At 39.5% G+C, this 22,452-nt stretch overlaps 1 protein-coding gene across 6 annotated transcripts in view; it reads right to left on the reverse strand.

Moving 5' to 3' along the window:
- The window catches only part of MCTP2 (multiple C2 and transmembrane domain containing 2), a 212,430-nt gene that overhangs the window by 123,693 nt on the left and 66,285 nt on the right, over window positions 1-22,452 (reverse strand). For 5 of the 6 annotated variants that reach the window (XM_036878637.2, XM_036878636.2, XM_057494752.1 and 2 more), the window contains exons 5-8: window positions 12,867-13,009; window positions 11,919-11,995; window positions 11,290-11,401; window positions 7,243-7,278 (exon numbers count right to left, since the gene is read on the reverse strand). In XM_036878637.2, the coding sequence (XP_036734532.2) occupies window positions 7,243-7,278; window positions 11,290-11,401; window positions 11,919-11,995; window positions 12,867-13,009 (368 nt within the window). Of the gene's footprint in view, window positions 1-7,242; window positions 7,285-11,289; window positions 11,402-11,918; window positions 11,996-12,866; window positions 13,010-22,452 lie in introns of those variants that run through there. The other variant, XM_036878643.2, reaches the window with a different exon arrangement.

Here is a 22,452-nt window from a genome sequence, read left to right on the forward strand (position 1 = left end):
CCAGAAATGATGGACGTGCCCGCTGGGTGCCTCCTATCTGTCCTGGGCCAGGAGGAATGGCAGAGAGGTTAGGAGTAAAGAAAGATCTTGCAAGGAAGGCGTGGAGTTGAGGAGCTAGGGCTGCAGCCAGCCGTCATCAAAAGCGGCATTATATTTAGCCATGCCACGCTTCAGAACTAACTGTGCTGACCGATCCCACAGACTAACCACCCCAAAGTACTCCCTTGGGTGTAACAAAATACCAAACTATTTTTTAAAAGATAAAAATTGAAAAGAGAGGCAGTGAGAAAAGATTTTTAAAAAGATTTTTCTCGAAGGGCACACCAACTAAGTGCCAAATACTGTGAGCACATTTTATATCATGTCAGTTATGGAAATATATATATATATAAATGTGAGCTAATGTGGTCAGTGCATCTTATTTTGACTTTCATTAATATGTTCCCTAAGTCATTTGCCAGAAAATAGGTAGTCCATGGAAACAAACACAGGCACAGAATTAGCTAACTTTGTAGGCAAAATGAATAGTAAAGCAAGATTCGAACTATGTTGCTACTGCTCAGAGAAGCTCAGAGAGAATATTCAGCCTATAAAAGGTTTCCATGATATATTCCTTTCCAGCTTTTTCAGCATGTAAAACTACTGCTTATTGTCAACAGCTTTTATAGCATGACATGAGAAGATCCATACGTTCATGTAACAGCCTCCCAGAAAAGCCCCTTCTCGGCAGCTTCTTATATCATCTGAAGAGGATCCTGTAGGCATAAATTCTCCCAGAACTACACACACAAAAAATCCTTGCATGAGGATAAAAAGAAAGCCTTTTAAATTTCCCACATGGACGTGGACAAAGAAAACAAGATTTATATCCACAGATGAGGACTATATCACAGTCCCAAGACTATGAATAATCTGCATTGTACAAAGACATCAGCTATAAAAGTTTAATGCTAAATTTAATATTTAGCATTAACCATAGTGAGGGAATGTCATCACTCAATTTTTGCACTAAAAAATAAAAAATTAGGTTAGGAGAAGATTTCTTAAAATGGATCGAGTCTATAAACACCCAATAACTCTCAGGGTTAAGAACCAAGATAATGTTTCTGATGCATTTACTACAATTAAAAAATAAAAGGAAATAAAAAGGAAGGCCATTGATTCAACAAGATTTCTTTTTTTTTTTGCCCTGGCCCTTAGGAAGCTCAAAGTTAAATGTGTTCTTACAAGCAATAACATTCATTACCTGCAATTTTTTGATCCAACCTTTATCCCATATTCCTATGTCTCTCCTTCATTTAAAATACTTCAGGGGCACCCCTATCCTGACTGGAACTAGAGAGAAGCACTCAAGGCGCTTGGCATGAGAACCTCAGGGAGGTGCTCCCTCTCAGGCTCTGCAAGAGCAGGGCTGGCCCTGAGTCCAAAGGTCTTCTCCTGTTGTGCACCTCGGGCAGCTCACTGGCCTCACCCTAACCCCAGCTCTACCGCAGTGCTAGCTATGGGCACTCTGAGGCTTTCACTCCTTACATCTCCACCTTTGTCCCATACTCTTTCCAGCATCCCCTGTCATACCCTGGACCACACCAGCAGCTCTCAAACATGCACGGGTTTTGGAATCAGCTAGAAGGTTGGCTAAAAAAATTGCCATCCCCAGATTTTCTGGTTCACAAGGTCTGAAAGGGGGGCTACGAATGTGCATTTCTAACAATTTTCAGGCAATGCTCATGTTGCTGGTCCAGGTGTTCCACACAAAAATACAAATTGTTTGGAGTCCCATTGTAGTTTGCAGCACTTGCTGTGGACCACATTATTTCATACTATCATGGCTCAGTCACTTCCTCCTCCTTCTTATTTGGTCAGATTCCCTCCAGGCTTCTTTCTCTGAAGGCTTCTCCATCCCCGGCATTCAGCCCACCTCACCCACCTGCAAGGCCACCTCTGAATACCCCACCTCCATACTCTTCCCTCTTCTACTAACTCATCAGTTACGATGGCCATGTCTTACTCATCTTTGAATTCCTAGGACACATTCCTGCCAATAGAGTACATGCTCAGTAAAAGATTTTTGGCCAAAATTGATTCTGATGTCACTGGGAGAACAGATTTGATGAAAAGCTGAAGAAGACAGTGAATTCTGTCCTTCTGGCCTGGAGCCCACACAGGTTTGAGGGTTCCAGTAGATTCATGGCTGTCCCTGAGCATGACAGAGGCCCCCAGAAAGGAGGAAAGCCCCCAGAGGTCATTCTGCCTGGGGTGGTGCCAACCTAGACTTCCTAACAAGGCAGAAAGCATGGGGTCAAGATGTTCAGTGATGGGTCTGTGTACTTCTCTTCACTTCTAGGTGGAGAGATGAAAAGATAGACAGACATACAGGCAGGCAGACAAATTAGATAGATTACATACAGACAGGTATACAACAGACAAATAAATTAGATATTAGATAAACATATAGATAAACAGAGATAGAAAGGAATATAGGTACATAGATACATATGGCTTCTCAGGGTATGCAAACTCTCCAGTCTTTTGAGTTGAACCAAAAAAGGCTAAAAGGTGTTACTATGTGTAGGCATTGAGGTCAGTTACACACGTGTGCAAACGAAAAAAAACAAATGAGCATGTTCCAGGCACAACACCCCCACTTTAGTTCCTCAAATGGACCATATTTCTTGCAAATGGTTTTTGCTTACCCTGCTTCCTGGACCTGCACAGAAAGAAGGGATGTGAGCTTAATTAGAGAAACAGGTATGGGGACAGATTCTTTACCTATCAGGTGAGAGAAGAGGCATCCCTTCCAGTTTGTGTAGCTCCTAATTAAGCCAAAACTATATGACTAGACAAACCACTCATCCAAAACCCTCTTGGTTTTCACCTGGACCCTGGTCACAGAGCAGGTCAAGATAGAAGGTCAAGATAGAAGGATGGGTGGGTGGGCGGGCAGATGGATGGATGGATAATTTCACTCTAAATTCTTTGACTATTCCTCTTTCAGTTGAAGTTCCCCCACATGAAACTAAACTTGGAAAGATACCTGCCAGGAGCTAAACATGTTAAAAAACACATTTTGGAAATTACCAGAGTCCAAAACAATAATGCCTCTCAACACGCTGCCTGCAAAGTGCTTAAACCTTCGACAAGGTCATTAGAGAACCAGTGTTTGCCAAGCGTTCAGAAGCAAGACTGACATTGTCAACCTGTAGAATCGAGTCAAAAGCCAAAGCAAAACCAGGGTAATTTGTCAGGATTTTCCAGATTTCACTCATTAGGCCAGGCAGCCCACCCATGGGGCCAGTCACCCCAGGGACAGCAGCATAGCAAAGGGGTCAGTACTGGCGAGAGGTGCCACACCCTTCCATGGCAAGAGAGCGTGACCCCACCATCCAGCACTCTGTCACAGGGCCTCCGGTGTGACAAGGCCAAGGTCCACTGGCTTCCAAAAGCTAAAGCAGAGAAGCAAGCAGAGAAAGGAGGCACTGGTCTGGACGTGCCCTAGGAGAGCTCGCAGCGCCCAAGACCAACCTCACTAAAACGTTTCTACCAACTCCTCCTTTCTGAGCAGCCGTCTGCCTTCCATAAGTCATGGATGTCAGAGAGCTAGAAACAGGGGCACAGACAGAAAAAGGGGAAAAAGAGGAAGTAGTAGTAGAAGGGAAAAAGACACAGGGGACATAACCTAAATCCATGCAGAACACTCACCATGTAAATCTTGCAGAATCATAACACTACAAAAGTGTCAAAGAACACATAATGTTTGAGCTGAGCCCTTGCTTTGGATCAGAATCCAACAGGAAAAGAAAAAACATTCGAGGTGCTAAAAAGAACTGGTTTCCCAGGGGAGGCAATTGCTGAGGGAGCAGACAGAACACAACAAAACTGAGGAGAGAAGAGCCAGAGGCTTCCAGCACTTAGACTGCAGTAGAGAGGGTGAACTTCTCCTGTAAAGGTCCAGAAGGTAAGTACGCAAGTTTGTGGGTCATTAGGTCTCTGCCAAAGAGACTCCAGTCTGTCACAGGCAGCAGAGACAATATATTCACCAACAGGTGCATCCGTGTCCCAATACAACTTTATTTGCAAAACAAACATAGGGATGGATCTTGGCCACAGGCTGAAGTTGGGTGCTACCTGGGCTAGAGAGACAAAAAGAGTAAATAGGAGGGTCAGGGTCACCTGGTTAAAGCTGACACCACATCCTGTCTGGCAGTCCATGTCTGTGAGCCACCACACGAAACAGAGAGAAAGGGGAGACTTTCTCTGGCTCCTCCTGGCTCCCACCCTGCAGAATCCTGCCGGTTCCTACCATTGTATAAAGCCAGCAGGAGGCCCCCTGACAGGGAGATCTAGGAAATGGGTTCTGCAGAGATCAGCCTCTGCAATCACACAGAGGAACCTGGATAGGAGAATAAGGAGCCAAAACAGGCCAAAAATTAGCACCACTAGTCAACTAATTTCATACAGAAAAAAATGTTACACTAGTACATGTCATGTCTCTAACCTCAGATCACTGACATACAACTGCATAAAACAGTGGGTCTCGTAAGAAGGACCCTGTCAGAACAGATACTTACCTCAATACAAACTCATCTAAAGTAAATGAAACCGTAAGAGGTACTATGGTTGGCCAAAACACCCATATAGACCCAACTGAGGGCACAGCGATGGTATGTGTGTGTGTGCGTGTGCGTGTGTGTGCAGATTTCTGAATACAGTCAGTGTTAATTCCTATCTGTACAACTATTACATACATTAGAAAGTAAGGTTTGGAAATAGATCTATTCACACGCAAAAAATATTATGCACAGTAAATATCTAAACAGAAGTAGCTATCTGCGTCAAGCCCTAGTAAATCAAATTCTCAATTTTCATTTTCAAATGCTCAGCAGAAGGTAAACCAAGGTGTCTGTATGAAACCTAAACCTATGCATTTACTCTAAGAAAATCAGGGTTAGTTTAGTAAGAACATAGTGTAGAAAAGAGTCCACAGAGACTGCCATTCTGGGCCTCTTTGGGATGGCATGAAATTATAAACTTGTGGGTTTAAGAAGCAATTATCTAAATAAAGTTAAGTTATTAGAAGAGTAAGATTGAGGTGAAAAAGTCAGACATTTTAAAGGTAATATACTGCTTAGGATGAGTAAATTTGAGATACTCATAGCTAAGTAATCTTCTTTATGTCAGACTTCTGTTACCTAATTTTTAAATATAATATGGAAATCCTAAAAAAGAAGCTTACAGTTGAGAATTTCTAAGATAGGTTGATCAGGGTATTCTCACTACTTTTACAGAACATTAATCACAGCATCTCTAGGTTGGCCACATGACTCATTTTCATAAGCCAAATTAGAAGTTATGTCACTTTTCTCTCCAAACTGCAAACTCGTTAAGCAGCAAAAAGCCAAGCTAATGACTGAAAGCCTTCACCAAGATATAAACTGCCTTTCTCCTATAAGATCATGAATGGCTTTCTATTCACCTAAGGTTTTATTAAACATGGGTGCTACGTTTGGAAATTCATTAAAGCTCTGAATCCGGTGCACTGAAGTTAAAAACTGCCAGGATAAGGAGGAAAAAAAAAGAAAGAAAGAAAAGACAGCTTGGTGGTAAGACACAGCTCAGTAGTGTAGATATAAATACTGCTCGACAGGAACTTCTGTTCCTTTCATATTTGTGGTATCTTTATCCAGGCCATCAACATTTTTTCCCTCCCTCTTTCTTCCTTTGGCCATTCTTCCATAACCTCTGCTGTCCTCCCCAGACTCCAATATTCCCCAAGCTCACAATTTTTCTTTCTCGCCTTTATGTGCATCCACAAACTGCCAGGGCTCTTCCACAGGCCGGAGCTTCCTAACTAAAGATGGTTATTGATGTACAGTACCAGGGTTTTAGTACAGCCCCAGAATCAATAAACGAGAAAATACTGCTTTGTCAGGTTTCACCAAAGCACGCTGGGAAACTTTACTGCTTCGGATGGTTACAGGAACTCTTAATATGGGAGAGCAGAGCTGGGCTCCCCTCTGGTGAGAAATGATGTTCTTCTACACCCTTGTGACTATAAAGGGATAAGACAAAAGTTGGAGGAATTCTTGAGGCGGCCTCACATTATTTACCATCTCTTAAATTTCATTTCTAAAGAGAACCAGGGTCTTGGAAAATCAAGTGAACTGGTAGGATAAAAAAACACCTTATCATAGGTATCTTTTAAGTGTCTAAACTATCAAGGACATACATTTTAGTAAGAGTCAGACTTTGATTCCTTTGGATTTTAAAAGCAAGGTTTGAGAAGTTTGCTCTTCTTCTTAAATGACTAGTGCAAGTCAGGATACAAATCCATCTCTCTTACACACACACATGCACACTCACTCTTAAAAACACAAAATCTGTTTCAATCTCCTTGTTTTACAGAGAAGTAAACAACTAAAGGACAATGAGGTTAGATCTGCTATATATTTGTGCACTTCGTTGTGTGTACATAAACACATACACAGATCCTGATGCATCCTCCCCCATTCCACACACATATCACAGCCACCTCCGTGTAGGTTATTTCTCTTTAAAAAAGTAGCAGAGCTACTCAATTAAGTTCTTAATAAATTTTTGGTTTTGCTCATTTTTACACTGATTCTGACCTTTAGTCATTTAAGTTGCAAGGTGCCAATTCGATAAACTAATAATGTATCCCTACTTTGGAACACCTGCATCTTTTACAAATGAGACAGCAGTGTATAAATTGTTGGAAAAGATACTAACAATGTAAAACATCAGTACTTCATGAAGACATCTTTAAAGAAACTCTCACCCAAAAAAAGCAACCAATGGTAAAATAAAAATAGCGTAAAAGAGACATAAAATACACCACATATTCCTCTCAATTCATCTTTTCTTTGCCCCTACAGTGCCAAAGCTAGTTTCCATCTAATGGTCTATAATTTCCTAAAGGCTAACTAACTCTAACTGCAGACACTCCAAATAATCCACATTTAATGAAGTGTAACATTCTAACATGGCTGGTACATATAAAATGTCACCACTAAGACAAGTGTAAGGTCAAACATCTGGCTATGCCCTTTTAAAATGAAATTTTAAAAGGGAGGTTGTTTCCTTCTTATTCGTTAACAACATTAAGAGGGAAAAATGCTGTTACATGTGAGGGTTGGAGTATATCAGTCACATATATATTTGTGTTTGCTACAAAGAACTTTTGCCCAATGATGTGAAGAAAAAAAAAAAAACAGCTATACTTACCTTATTGACACTTAACCGCTTCCGATTTGACCAACGCTAAGGATTATGTCCATTGAATGGTGAAAAGTGGTAAAATAAGAAAGAGAAATTGTTAACAACAGAATAATATTTATTGTAAAAGATGGTTCAATCTACATCCAAACAATTAACACCCAAAGTCTGAGGTTACAGAGGAAACTCAATTGAGCACAAGAATTGTTAGAAACGAAAAATCCCATTTCTGTGATTGTTAGATCATTTTCTCACTGTATTCAATAATGAAAAGGACAAATGAATACTGTCATTCCTTAGGAGTACATTTATGTTTTTAAGGGCAGTACAACACTATCATTTTACTCTTAAAAGCAAAGACAGATTTCTCTTACTTGTAATATTCAGATAGTATTACAAAAATGTTTTGAAAATTCATAGACAATGTTAGTCCATGTTTAGGTTTTCATAGTTTTAGATACCAGAGGAAAAAAAATGTTCTATTTCCCTCCACCGATTAAATCCCAATGTTCAAAAATAATAGGAAAAATAAAACCTGAGCCAATCCTGCACATTTAAGAAAAGTTGCTAATACAGCCCTGAGAGAGGAAAGAAAGAAATTCTGAACAGTAAGTAACTTCACCACTGTTCTCTTCTGATCTCTCATTTGCCACGCTAAGGCCGCTGAATTTCATCGACAATTAAAATTCTCTCCTAGCAAAATCCTCTCATTACCCCTGTCACCGTCCAGTATGGGAAGCTCTACTCCGGCTGGTTAACCAGCTAACTGCATGTTAAAACTTGGATAAATTTGGGAGATTACAACTCAATTATGAATCTAATCGAGCAGACCACATTTACTATTATGTTTAAGGAAAAAATACTTCTAGGCAAATGACCTATCCACTTTGCCAATATGTCTCCCCAATAAATTAGAAACCAGGAAATAAATACTCTGGGGGAAGTGTCAGTGACCAGCAATTAGAAACACTGGTACAGAAGGGACTTGAAAAATTCTTCAATAAAATACTTTCCTTGATGAAATGAAAAGCTTAACATTTAGTGAATGATGCAGAGTTACAGATGGATATTACAATCTGGGTATTAAAACCAGTTCTTTTTATATTTTCCCAGCAATATATTGACAAATATTTTCACCCAAAACAACCACCAAAGTTAGTCACCATCTTACAAGCACATGTGGTTATTTAGGGCCCTTTGACATACACCTTCATTTGATTTTTGTAACAATCATAGAAGATAAACAAAATAGATAAGGAAATTAAGGGAAAATGAAAATTACTGTTTGCTCAGTACAATACTAAGAGCTACCATATCTTGAGTGTCTACACCGTGCCAAGCACTGTATTTCATAATCTCAATCTTCACAATCTTGTAAAATATAGTCTGTTTTATTCCCACTTCACACATGACGAAATTGTAGCTGGAAGATGTAAAGCGATTTTGTGAATTTGACCTGATCACTTAACTTCTCAAAACTAGAAAGTAGTGGATCTGAAATGCAAACTCAGACCGTCTGACAGAGCCCCTAATTGTAACTGCCATCCTGTTTTGGCCAAGAAAGAGAAACAGCGAGTTTGTCAACCTCCCAGCCACAGTGTCACCCTCTAAGTGGCCATGCCCATGTACACTGAAATGCCTGGACTCAAGGGTCAATTCATAGACATTCTGCACATGTTACGATTCTTGTCAGCTTGAATCTAAAGCAACAAAGACTGCCTCAGCGATGACAGGGACAAATATGGGTGCAAAGCTGAGAATTCAAACTGAAACCTCTCCATCAGATCTTAATTAAAATGGAAAGTCATAAATAAATTATTCCCAATTAAATAACCTGCTGTCTTCCCCATCTCGTACGTTATTCCAATTTCAAACTCCAATGTAAGGATACCTTTAAATATTAACTTAAACTCAATGAAGAGAACAAACGTTTTCTAATATCTACTCTATCCAAAGGGCCCCCAATATTGTACTCAAGGTGAAAAACCACACAGCCCAGGATAAATATTTCCTTGCTCAGGTATACTTTGATCATGTACATAAAGAGAAAAACAAAACTGCTGATCAGAATAAATAGGAGCACATATTATAGTATAGAAAAACTGGCAGGGCTTTCTGTATTATTATACCCCATAAAATATATATCATATAAATATATTGTATATCAGACCTCTGCCAGACAAACGAAGAATGAAGGAAAAGAGAATAATCATGAACAAGCAAATACGGAGTCTGACAAATCCTCAAACACATGAGTTGGGGGAGTCGAAGGAAGGAAAGGCCAAGGTCCTAACCTGACAAGTGGGGCTACTTTAAGGATTTTGAAAAGATATTCTTTGAGTTGTTTTACAAAAACAAACTCAAGCTGCACCTAGCAAATTGCTCTGCAATTTGAAATAAATTTTAACTGAAATGGCTATCACTTGAAATGTTAGCAATATTTACATACATATATTTCCAGTGCCAGTATGACAGCTACACATCAACCAATATACTACAGGAGAATTCACAAGGGGAATAAATAGGCAGCTATTGTGTCACTTACTTATGCAGCTATTTTCATGGGGAAATTATCCAACTTTCCAAACCCACTTGAGTATGTACGAAATGTTCAGAACATATCAGCTGGCAATTAGTCAACCGTGTAGTAAATGACTCTTATTTATATTGCATGTTATTTTAATCTTGTATCCAGCTCAAGTAACTGGTCATCTCTGCCCACATGGACCATGGGTCTAGGGGCAACGCCATCAAGACTAAGAGAAACTAAAGAAATCTCTCCTTCCTTGTGTTAGAAAAAAAATTAATCTATTTTCGACATCAATTTCAGAGATTTCAACATCAAAATACCAGCTTTATTGAGGCCTCAAGTTTCAACAGTGCAACTTTAAAAAGAAATAAATGGAGGGTTGTTATTTTTTTCAGTTATTGTCCAATAAATTCTTGTAAGTAAAGAATTCAAATTAAAGATATCAACTATGTGTTGACACTCTCCAGTTGAAAAGCCACTATAAAGGTGTCTTACTTCTTCAAGCTATTTTCTATGAGTTTACTAATAAATCACTCATGATTTTCATCTCAAAAATGAATTACAACTAAAAGCAAAGGTGATGAAAAATGCAGAATATTCTCCTAATCGATCCCACTGACTCAATTCAAGTAGTATGACTGGAGACCCTATTTATAATCAGGCTTCAGATTTTCATACCAGATTCTAAACATGCTAAATTTTAATACATCTTCTTTCTCTCAAGTAGGTATTTTAGTTGGTTTTAAAAATACCTCTTAAATAAGTTACAATCAGAGATGCTTTTGGTTCATATTTTAATTCTTGGCATTGTGATGTATAATCTCTGACTATAAATAAGATAATAAGATCGTGATTTGTTTCATGTATTTGCTTATAAGGACAGAGCCCCAGTTATACTGTGACAAAATCCAATGCTTTGTTGATGTTCTAGATATCTTCAGCAGAGAGTGCGAAACTAGAAATCTTCATATATTAGACCAGAGAACATTCAAATTTGTATCTTACCAAAACTACTCTCAACAGAAAACTTGGTAGCTTTGAACTACAACCAAAACAAAACAAATAAACAGAAAAAAAACAGAAGAGGAAAAGAAATGGAAATGCTGTAAATGCACTTTTGATCACCTTAAGAATGTATTATGCAGTAATTAAATCCTGGGACCTTCTTTCCATAACTGAATAATGTCAAAGTCATCTAGTACCTAAGAAAGTAGTGAATGGAAGCCTTAACACACTTACTAAAAGTATAATTTGGATGATCTGTTGAAAGAAAACATACCCAGCATATACCTTTTAATAACAGCAATACTATTCATATCCGCAGCCAAAATAGAGGTAAGTCCTTAGTGGATTTTCTTTCCAGAATTCCAAAAGAAAGAATGTATATAACCACATGTAGGGACTTTAAGTATAAAATTATTTGTTTCCCCAAGAAATAATTACAAAATACCGGTCATCTGGTAGTCCAATTTCAAAGGATAACTGCAATGAGGAATTTTAAAAAAGAACAAAAGGGCCACACTTACATGTCTCTTGAAATCACCCTGTTTTACCACTAGGTTCAAATTCAACACAATAACTCCCATGTCTTCCTCTAAACTGTTTGGATCCTCCAATTTTAAAATATGTTCCGTTGTTCTACAAGCAAAAAGTGACAAGTAATGTTAGCACGTACTGACAGGACTACATAATCTTATAGTGCATCAGGAGCTTATGGTAAAAGTCTCATGCCTCTGAGTAAGGATGAGACACAAGTTTAAAAAGTGCCAAATTCAATGAACATAAACCAACCATCTTCAGGACGGAGAAATTATTTGGCACTGTCTCGTTTAACAGTTGGCTAACTGACTCTTCTCCCCTACTGCACAAGTAAAATATTCATTTTAATTTTAAGTTAGGTAGGTTCATGAACCTGGATATTAACAAATGAAAGTTCAAAATCCAGTTCACATTTTAGAATACACTGGTAGAAATTTTAATGTCTGACTCATTTGGAAGCCAAAAAACAAAACTCATAGAAAAATTTACATTTGTAAAGCGTTCCTTCATTTATTCAATTTTTTTTTGTCATTTGATAATAAACACCATTTTACGTTATCTTCAGTTAACTCTAAAACTTTCTAATTAACAACAATTAGAAGGTAAAATACACTACCTGTTAAGCTCAAGATCACTGAGAATGATGAATGCGGAGCCCATGAAATCAGATGTAGTTAAATCTCGATCATATACCTAAAGAAAAAACGGAGGAGGCCAGTAACTAACCCAGTAATATGGTAAACCAACTCAGTTTATCAGATTATTAATAAATGCATTAGGCTGGAATTTTGAACTCAATCTTCTGTATCTAGAAAAAACAATTGCACAGTACAGTTAAAGAGAAATTTAGCCAAACCGAAGGAGAGAACAAAATTATTCAAGCTTGCCCACGCTGCCTACCAAGCCGAAACAACAGTAGAAAATACTTTTAAGGCAGTCTTCACACACATTAAAATGTTACGCACAATGGACCGCTCTCTGCAGTTTAAATGGTCTCTCATTAAAATTTAGTATTTTCCACAGTGAGCAGATCTGCCAATTAAATAGAAATTTGCTAGATATTCGATAGCGATCCCATCCTACACTCAACTCTTGCAGTTTTAACCCAGATGTTAAAGCAATTGATGCTTACAACCGGTAGCTTAAAGCTCTATTAAAGTATAAAGTTATTTCTAATGAGAACGGCTTTAGTACTCATTGCTACAGCACTGGCGGTAATGATATTCTTCCACATTCAGTAAGTTTAAATACAATCAATGGAGATATTATTTTCATTCTGATTTTCTGTACAGCATATATCGCTAATCTGAGAAAAACATAGTTTCAACAAGGAGTATACAGAATCCCTTCTGTGCTAATATTTTTAACCCAATGCATAAGAATAAGCATTATTCTTAATTAGTAAATTATCCTCCATTAATAATTATTCCTAATTAATATCCTTAATTCTTAATTACTCTTAATAAAAAAACTCATTTTGGGAAGTTGGCTTTTAAGAGGGCAAAGCTTGCTAAGAAATAAATGCCTTTAATAAAACAGCAGCAGAAAAGCCTTCTGTGATTACCTTCACACGCAGCTTTTGATCAATGCTTTGTATTGGTAGTACAACTATCTCGTCCCACACCGGGTTCAAATTCTTATATATGACTTTACTTTTGTACAGTGTCTTCCCATTCAGCTTAAATTTCACATAGGGATCGCTTGTGCCTTTAAAACAAAAAGAGAGCAAGATAGGTTTTATAAAATATACATCAACGCTTAGGATCTCCACTAAGTAAAGATGCTTTCCACATTCCCGAGGCTCAGCATTTCAAGAAGTGCACCCAGAACAAACATCTCCCAGTGCAGAGATTGAAGGCCTCCGAGGGGGAGAAGAGAGAAATGAAACAATTTGGGGTATGTGACTGATTCTTCTTTGCCTTTAGTGCAGAATAGAAAAGGTTCCTTGAGTTTTTTCTATTTTGTTTCATTGTGAGTATGTCATCACTACACTACCCACAAAAATTCAAGGAATAAAATCCACCAGACCCCAGCCAACAGTGTCAGAGTCCTGGGGAGCCGCTCACCCTCCTAAGAATGGCAGTGAGTCTGTTGAAAGGGAAAGAAACCATTTTCAAGCATTCGGCCAGATGGCTGACTCAACAGAACCCTGTACTTCAGAATGTAATCATAATAAATAAATCAATCTCTGGAACCACTGGCTCAAAAGATGGGGTGACAGCACCAACCAGGACTGGGGGCGTAGAGATTAAATCCACAGAGTTGCCATTCTTCACTGCCTCCCACACCTGCAGCCAGGCAGGAACACTTCACCCTGGCCATCTGAACACCACATCAGCCAGGCCCTCAGCCGGCCTCAGGCGCACCCCTGACCCGCCCGGCACCTCCCGGGGAGCTTTGAAACAGATGCCAAGAGGAATGAATAATGTCCCTCCAGCCCCTATATCCAAAGCAGAAAGAAAGCCCAGAAGGACCCTCCTCCACACTTCTCAGATCAATTGAGGGGAAAAAGAAAAAAAAATGAAAAAGCCTGTAAGCAGAATACATGGATGATGTGTTGTGCATGTGTATTACATGCACACAAGTGTGCCATCGTACTCAGGACATGCTTGTGCATTAACACCAAGTGAATGATGAATAAAAAAGGCACAAACAGGGGAGCAATCAATGAGGGAAAACAATGAAGGCCAGTCAAGAAGGCCATAAGAAAACAAAATCATCTCATTGGAGGGGTTATGATATTACAATTAACTGGGAAATGTTGAACTATGAATGAATCCACAAAGACCGCCTGTTTTGTTCCCTAATTCATCCCAAGTACCTTGCACAGTGCCCAACATAGGTGCCCATGTATTTATTGACATGAATGCCTGAAATTTTAAAGTCAAGCCAATAGAGTCTAAAAATATATCAAAAAAATTAATTAGGCTATTTTGTCCTAAACATTTACCAAATCATGAGTAACCATCACTAATTACTTCATCCTTTCTTTTCAGCTCCTTTTTATGCTTCTATTTAGTCACAGTACTAAAAACTACTGAAAATGAATGCAGTGCATTTCCCAAGTGTTTTAACAGAAAGTGACATCACTATAGGACAAGTTACTATACATCTCTTAAAGGTCTTAATAGATTAGTCATGGCGTAATGTTGATAAGTTAGCCTTCCAGTATTGCCAAGCTCCTAACTTTAAAACAAAGAAGTTAAACTTCAAACATACACATACAGGTATTTAACTCTGATGCATTAAATTTGGCAACCTAGGAGCAGAAGCCCAGCAGTCTTTATTTTAAACATGAACAGCCCCCGACCCTACCAACACACATACATCATGTTAAGTGGCAGTTCTGAGTGGGATAGCAAAAACGAATGCATTCATAGACATTCATTGGAATATTCACCAGTGAATGAGCAATCTGACCACCTCTACTCCCTTATAGTGCAAGAGAACACCTTGGGAAAGTTAGACTTGAACAATCATTCTGATACATATATATAAAAAGGTGGGGGAGGGCAACTATATTAAAAAGAGGCTTTTAATTAAATGAAATTGCCACTCTGGGATCAGGCCTTCATGCTTGTCAGCATCCTCTCAAAATAAACATCTCAAAACGAGGGCTCGGTGGTGTTACTTTCTCACAGGCAAAGCATACTGGGTAATCCCCAGGCATCTTGACAGCTACATAATGTTCAAACTGTTTCACGGGTGAATGGCAGCAGTTGCATGAAAGAAAATATTAATGTCTGGAATTAATAGAAAAAGGGTCCAGGGCTTACAAAGCCCAACAAGGAAAGAGGGTGTCAAGTTAGTGCAGTGTTAATTGTTAGGGAAAATTCGAGAAAGGGGGGCCCATTGTGATTTTCTCCCCAAGCCTAAGTGCCTCACTGTCAGGGAAGTGACATCTCAACTAGGCAGGCTCTGAAAAGAGGTCGGCCACTCAGGAATGCAACTCCCAGATTATACAAATGATGAGATGCTGCCTGAAAGGGTGGACTTTAACCTTTTTTCATTGGAGCTTCGTAAACAGTGAGGCTCTTTGGAATAAAGAGGTATCGTGGAATTTCGGGAGGAGAATGAAGCTAGGAGGCCGGGGATGGTCCTGCATCCTGGGGTTTGCCTCCAGCCCAGGGTTGCCACCAACTCTGCCATGTGGACCCAGTGGAGTCACAGAACCTCCAGTTCAGGACATCCAGGCATTAAGCATCAATGGCCAGAGTCTTTGGCTCCATTAGAAACATACTGTGGTTCCATGTTTGCTGAGAGAGACCAACAGCCATCCGTTGGTCCTCCAATATCCTGTCCCGGTTGACACTCCTGACAGTAATGTGTGACAGTCCTTATTGCTGCTCATGCTCAGTGACACTAGGGACTGTCAAGTAAGTCTCCCTTGAGTTTGTACCTGTCAGACCAGCTAACACTGCTCACATGCCACCAGTACAGGCAACTTTGCATGGCGCGGGGCTAGTTACCGTGGAGGGTTACAAAGGCAAATCAATCCCGGGGCCTGCCTTCTGCTCCTGCGGGATAGCAGGCAGACCGTAAATAAAATTGCTCGTCCAAGAGGTAAGTGTCAAAATGCACCGGAACTTGGGGGCATGCGAGTTCCCAGGCGGGAGAGATGAATTCAAGCTGGGGTCTCCGTGCAGGCTGCAATCAAGGAGATGCGAGTTGAAATATGGGTGGATCAGAACATGCAGAGAACTGAGGTCATTTCAGCGGGAGGGATTGGTGCCAGAAGGGCAGGAGGGGAGGACCAAAATGACGAGAGATTTGTGTGGTGCCACGCAGGCATTTCAACGGATCCGGAAATGAATGGGGAAAAAAAACATAATGAAAAATAAAGCTAAAAGGCAGGTTTCAGTCAGAGGTCAATGTGCCCTAAAATTACAAGATACAGAATTTGGTTTTTTGTTCTGTAAGAAATATAGGATGGTTTTTGTTTTTTCTGCTCTTTTTAATTATTTTTTTTAACAAATGAAGATATGCACAGAACTCTGAAAATTATGAAATGCAAAGTCTCTTCCCTCTTAATCTTTCCTCACTCCCATTCCTCTAATGTACCAGTTTCTTGGGGGTCTTGTAGGAAAAAAATACGAGTATTAAAATGCACTTTAATTGATGTAACTAGTCACCAAATAATGGACATTTACATCAATTCTGATTTTTTTTTTTTTACTAGTACAAATAATACTATAAGAAGCTTCCTTGTGTGACTATCTTCAAGTTCGTAAGTGATTATATTTATCATAACAAGAATTTTTAACACTGGAAATGCTGAGCAAACGCATTATGTGCCATTTTTGGTTCCAACACATATTGTCAAATTATTATTCCGAAGTTTGTTGAATTTACACTCCTACCAAGAGTATGTTTCGTATCTGTTTCTTAACATGCTCACCAACGCTGGATATTATAAACCTTTATTTCAAGGGAAAGGCAGGTGGAAAAATGCAACATCCCAATTTTTCTCTATCATTTGCATTTTGAATAAATCTTAGGATCTCTTGTATTTTACTAATCTACATTTGTATTTCTTTGTCAGGGAAATTCTCATTCACCTTATTTACCCATTTTCCTCTGGGCCTGTGGTTTGTTAAGTGCTTAAGGATTTGAGCCCTTAATTATGGAAATCAGCCATTAGTTATAAATTTTGTCATAATTTGTTTTATGTTCTTTCTTACAATAAGTTATTTTCATTTTTATTTAATCACATTTACCAAGGTTTTATTTATGGCTTTGTAGTTTAACGTTGTGCTTAAAAGAAGATTTCAAATTAGACCTGCTATGTTTCCTTCCGCTGATTTTGTTCATTTTCTACACTTAAGTCTTTGGTCCATCTGGAATTATTTTAGGACGAGAAAGGAAAGAAATTCAGGTTTACATATGAGCAGGAGGGTAAAATGATCAGAGCCAAACTTTAGAAATATAAATCTGGCAGCAGCTTATAAGTCAGAAGGAAGAAACAGACTAAAATAAGAAAACCTGGTAGTTGAGATAATGCAGCACCAGGGAGTTGAGGGCTGACAAGAGGGCCCAAACCATAAAACGCCAATCCAGGGTGTCGCCGAGAGTGATCCACTGAATGCTCATCTGGAGAGAGGCTCTATGGACGGAAAGTATTATGTCATCAAAACCACTGGGAAAAGTTGGTTAGTATTTTCTCCCCTGGAATTTCACATTGTAGAGTCCACTGTTAAACTCTGCTAACAACTGGATTCATAACAACAATAAAAACAGCTTAAAACTTTTCTACTCTGTATTCTATAAAATCATTTAAATATAGAAAACATTTTACTTGGAACACCTATGAACATAAAATTAAGAGCCCTTCTGGACAGTAAGATGTGTACCCAGAATTGCCTAATATGCATGGGAAATTCATTTAAATGTGTGATCAATGAAGGAAGGAAGTTGGATGAAAGAACGGGATGGTGGATTAAGACCTCACACTTTCCTTTTATCACCTTGGGCAACTTACTCATTTTCCTTACAGCTTACTGCCTTCGAGTGTGGATGAAAATACACCAATCTCACAGGATTATTTTGAAAACTGAATGAATCAATGTACTTCAATGATAGTGGCCCCAAGCATTCACTGAGAAAGCCCCATAGTATGTGCTACTTTTAGTATTACTACTCAATCAAGTAAAAAGGGAGAGTGTACAATAATATATGTAGTACCAATTAAGTATTCATTTCCTTTATATTAACTGTTCAAGATAACAAGCACCAGTAGTTTCTCTCTCTAATGTTCCTTCCGCTGCCATCTCTAAGGCTGTGAAATTTATATCACCTTCTCTCTTCATAAGTCAAACAGAAAATGCCTTATCTTACACACTTCCTACAAGGATCCCAGGTGATTTGGGAACATTTCCATGAAACCATCTGAGCTTCCCTGAAAGGAAAGGACTGTAAAAAAAAAAAAAAAAAAAACAACTAAACTAAAAAACACTAAGTATTCAGGAGCACTGGCCACCATCCTACCTACAATCCTGAAGTTATTCATTGAGGACTTCAGAGCATTTTGCAAATAAAACCTGATGAGAACAACAGCTCAATGACAACAAAGCAACTTAGGCCTGTATCAGGAGAGAGTCACCAAGAACCGTATTATTTGACAATTTTGTTCTCCTCTTGGCATTTTATTTACCATCTTGAGGGGCTGAGCTGCAACCACATTCAGAGTGTTATAGAAAAAATGGTCAGTAGCAACAGAAGTGGTAAATAGAACAGACAATATCGCATTGACCGGCTCCAGGTCTGTTCTAATATGCAACGGAATCTGTAATGAAGTTATAATTGCAAAAAACTTCTTTTTTTGCTTTTTCTAACTTAACAGCTCATGGCCACCTCATGAGTAAGTCAAGACACCTAAAAAATAATGAAAGAAAGAAAATCAGAAAAGTTTAATATGTGATATATATCTAATGTTTACACACACACACTTTTCATAAAAAAAGAATCAGTCTCCATATTGCATTTTTATCTGCTTTCTTCTATCAAAGACACACTAATATCCTTCCACGCCCATCCAATTTCCACAAATCAGCTGGTCACTGATGTGTTCATTTGTGTGTGTGTGTGTATACGTATGAAAACTTTCTACTTAACATAGTTTTTTAATAGCATTCCTAATTTGAACCAGAAATCACTGTACTGAATGTAAAAATAGTATTTGTAGGTAAAACCTACTTATTGCTGTCAGCAAAGCTCATTTGCCAAGTTAAAAATTTAGCCATAGTTTCTCCAAAAGAAAGGATAGCTTAGACTAGAAAAGTTTCCTAATTACATATGTTTCTCAGAGCAGCTGTTTGTTCATGTAAGAAATTATTTCTACATTTTTATACTAAGCTTACATATTGTAATATCTGATAACTTTTGTCAGGAGATCTTGAGAGTTCAGATTCAAGCCAACAACTATTTACCAAGTCTTTAGGGAAACTGAGATACATGTGGATGAACTCATACCGCAGAATCAGTATTGGCAAACATGGAAAGGATCAATTTGACTTTTTTCTAATCCTCTGGCTTAAGGATAATAAGGGACTCTTCATTCGGTTTAGGCACATACATTTAGTATCTTCTCAACACATACACATATTTAGAATTTTTTTCTTCTTGCCAAAGAGCTAAACCTTTCAATAAAGGATCCCTAAGTTCTGACTTTCTTTGAGACTGGCTAAGAGTCAGACCTGATTTTTCAGGGGAAAAAAAAAAAAAAGCTAGTGACTTTGAGCAGCGTCTGCTGCCCTCTAGTGGTGAAACTGAGGTTTCCAGATCAAGGAGCGTCCAAATGCTGCCTCTTAAATGACCTCTTCAGAAACCATAATGAGCATTAATTATGGCAGCTCAGAGGGCATTTTTCCTCAGTCGCCCAGAAAAGAAAAAACAATTTTCCCTTTGTAAAGCAACGTCTGTATTACTTCAGATAGTGGTAGGTTCGAATCTATCCGAATTCCAAGCCAGGTTTTATCCACTACAATTAAGTGAAGAGGGCGTGCACATTCCCACAATGGCCCTCACCCATCCTTCTGCAGATAATAGCTGCCTGGTGCCAACTGCAGAACAGGTTCCTCCCCAGCCGTCTATAGTCTTTGTTGTCCATGTTTGGTCACTTAGCACATCCTGGTGGAATCATTCCTGAACATTTTTCCCAAGCATGACTGACTGCCCACCTCTAAGGGGTCCCACCGTGTGTAACAAACACTCCACTGGCACCTCAGGCAAAGCCTGCCCCTGGGTGGACCTGTGATCTAATAGTGCCAAGCAATTTGCCAAAATCTAATTTGTGGAAGAACTTCCAATGGCCATCTTAGACTGGGACCAATAATCTGAAATGACCGATTTTATCAAAGCTTGTTTTCTTTAACTGTTCATAAAATTGTGCCAAAACTTACTTGACTGTTTATAGAGTTTGTGTGGACTAAAGAATGGAATAGGAGAAAGTTGTGAGCTGTGAGGTCTTTCTGGGGACCTCAGGTTTTCCCCCTGTACCCTGGCCTTCATAAATGTTCTTCAGCCCCATCCTGCCCACCACCCCCAGACTTCCCAAGTGGCTGCCTCATCCCCACCCATCTTCCCCCTAACATCCTCCCTTTTTCTATCCTGACTTTTCCCCTTTCCAGACTCTGCAGCCTAGACAATGACATTCCAGTTTCTTCTATCATTTCTTTTGGCTAGAGACAAATTAAGTATCACTTAAAATGCTGTTTTGGTGTTGTCTGCATAACCAATCAAATAATATGATCCAGAGACCTTCAAAAGCTGTTTTTAATAGTTCTCATCTGATAAATTGACACCTATACATTTATAAATTAGATGAAAGGAAATATTGTCAAAATACTGATGAATTCACTAAGTTTAGTAAACAGAGCATTTGGTGAATAGATTATTGAACAAATTGGCTTTTGGTAAAGTGGCCATTTAAGAGATAATGCCCACATCCTGACCCATAGTGAGGTGGTCAGAAGCACACTGGGGTGGAAACTTCTGCTTGGAGATACCACACATAGTTGTCCCTGTGACAGCACAAATGAATGACCCAGACAAAGTTAGTAAAAGGTGTGGCAACATAGGACAAAGGAGAGAGGTGGTGGTCAGGATGAAGCAATATAAAGTAACTAGGAAGGGTTCAGGGCCTAAAAGGCAGTAATGTCAAAATAAGACAGAGAGCCAGTGAATGTAGCTGCCTGGAGTCTCTGTATAGGGTGAAATCTACCAGATCTACGTGTATGTCCTCTCTGGGTGTTCCAGAAATCCACACTGCCAAAGCACCCCCCATTACTGATACGCTAATTATCATTTATTATTAATAATCCCTTCTATGAGTAGAAATTTGAAAATGTCCTCTGCCCAAGCCATTGTTTAAGCATACAACTAGGTCTAATGAAACAGACATCAGCCTTTAAGGAAAAAAAAGAGCAGGACTGACATTCAGTAATAACATTACCATGCTCTCATTTAATCCTCCCAACACTGCAAGGGATAAGCACTCTTTATGTTGCTGTTTTAAGGGTGTGGAAAGTCAGCGAGCTCCCAGAACTCAGCCTCAGACACAGATCCATCCCACTCTAAGGCCTTCGTCACTAGAGCAATTTTAAAACATAACCCCCCAAATGTGGGTACTCCTTTCCTCAAGAAGTAGGGTGCCTGTCCCATCCCCTTGACCCTGAATGGCCTCTCCCACCAAAGCAGCATGACAGAAGGGACATGGCGCTCTTCCAGGGCTGTACCACAAAAGGGGATGGAGTTCTGCCTCGGGCCCTGGACCCTTCAAGCCTGGAGCCCGGAGCTGCCACATATGAAGTGTGATGACTCGGAGGCCACCATGCTTCATGGAGGGGCCTTGTGCGGCACAGGCTTCGTCTTCCAATCATGCCATGCCAGGTACCCAACACAGTCATGAACAAGCCTTGGAGGCTTCAGCTGATCAGTCCCAGCAGTCAGGTCACCCTTGACCTTCAAGTCTTCCCAGCTAAGGCCACAGGCCGCGTGTAGCCAGAACAATCCATCCGCCATCCCCGCTGTGCCCTGTCTAAAATGAGCACTCCCAGAATTCATGAACTTGTCACAATTCACATAGATATAGTTGTTCCGGGGTGCTAAGACTTGAGGTAATTTGTTACAGGCGATGCTCCTGGAATGACACTCTTCCCCTTTACATGCCAAGCACCCCGCCCCAAATGCAGCACGCTGCGAATGCCTGAGGAGTCGTGGCAGGAGAAACCAAACGGCCCAGTGCCGTAGTTGACACCACAATGAAGCCACAGGTAAACTGTGGACATACAGAAATACACAGACACCCACCGTGTATTTCACCCACTGCATAAAACTCACACACACCCTCTACCGTATCAACATCACAGAAAATGAAACAAAGCAAGAACCGCTTGAAAGAGCACGCACAGTGTACTAGCCCAGAAATGAGCAACTGATAAAACCACTTGCTATAATAGAAAAGTGCTGTTCAACCAAATGGAACATGTGCTAAATTAAACGTAAGTCAAAGACCTTTGATTGTGTGTGAGGCTGTTTGTTCCAGGCAGCAGATACAAGAAACCTGCCAGTTTTGTTCTGGGATCCTTGCCCCCAGTTGGGATGGGAATCCCAGTGAAAGTACAGGTAACAGACTCGATAAAGCAGGAGAACAT

This window comes from Manis pentadactyla, chromosome 18, assembly GCF_030020395.1.
Source record: "Manis pentadactyla isolate mManPen7 chromosome 18, mManPen7.hap1, whole genome shotgun sequence".
In the NCBI taxonomy this organism is placed as follows: domain Eukaryota; kingdom Metazoa; phylum Chordata; class Mammalia; order Pholidota; family Manidae; genus Manis; species Manis pentadactyla.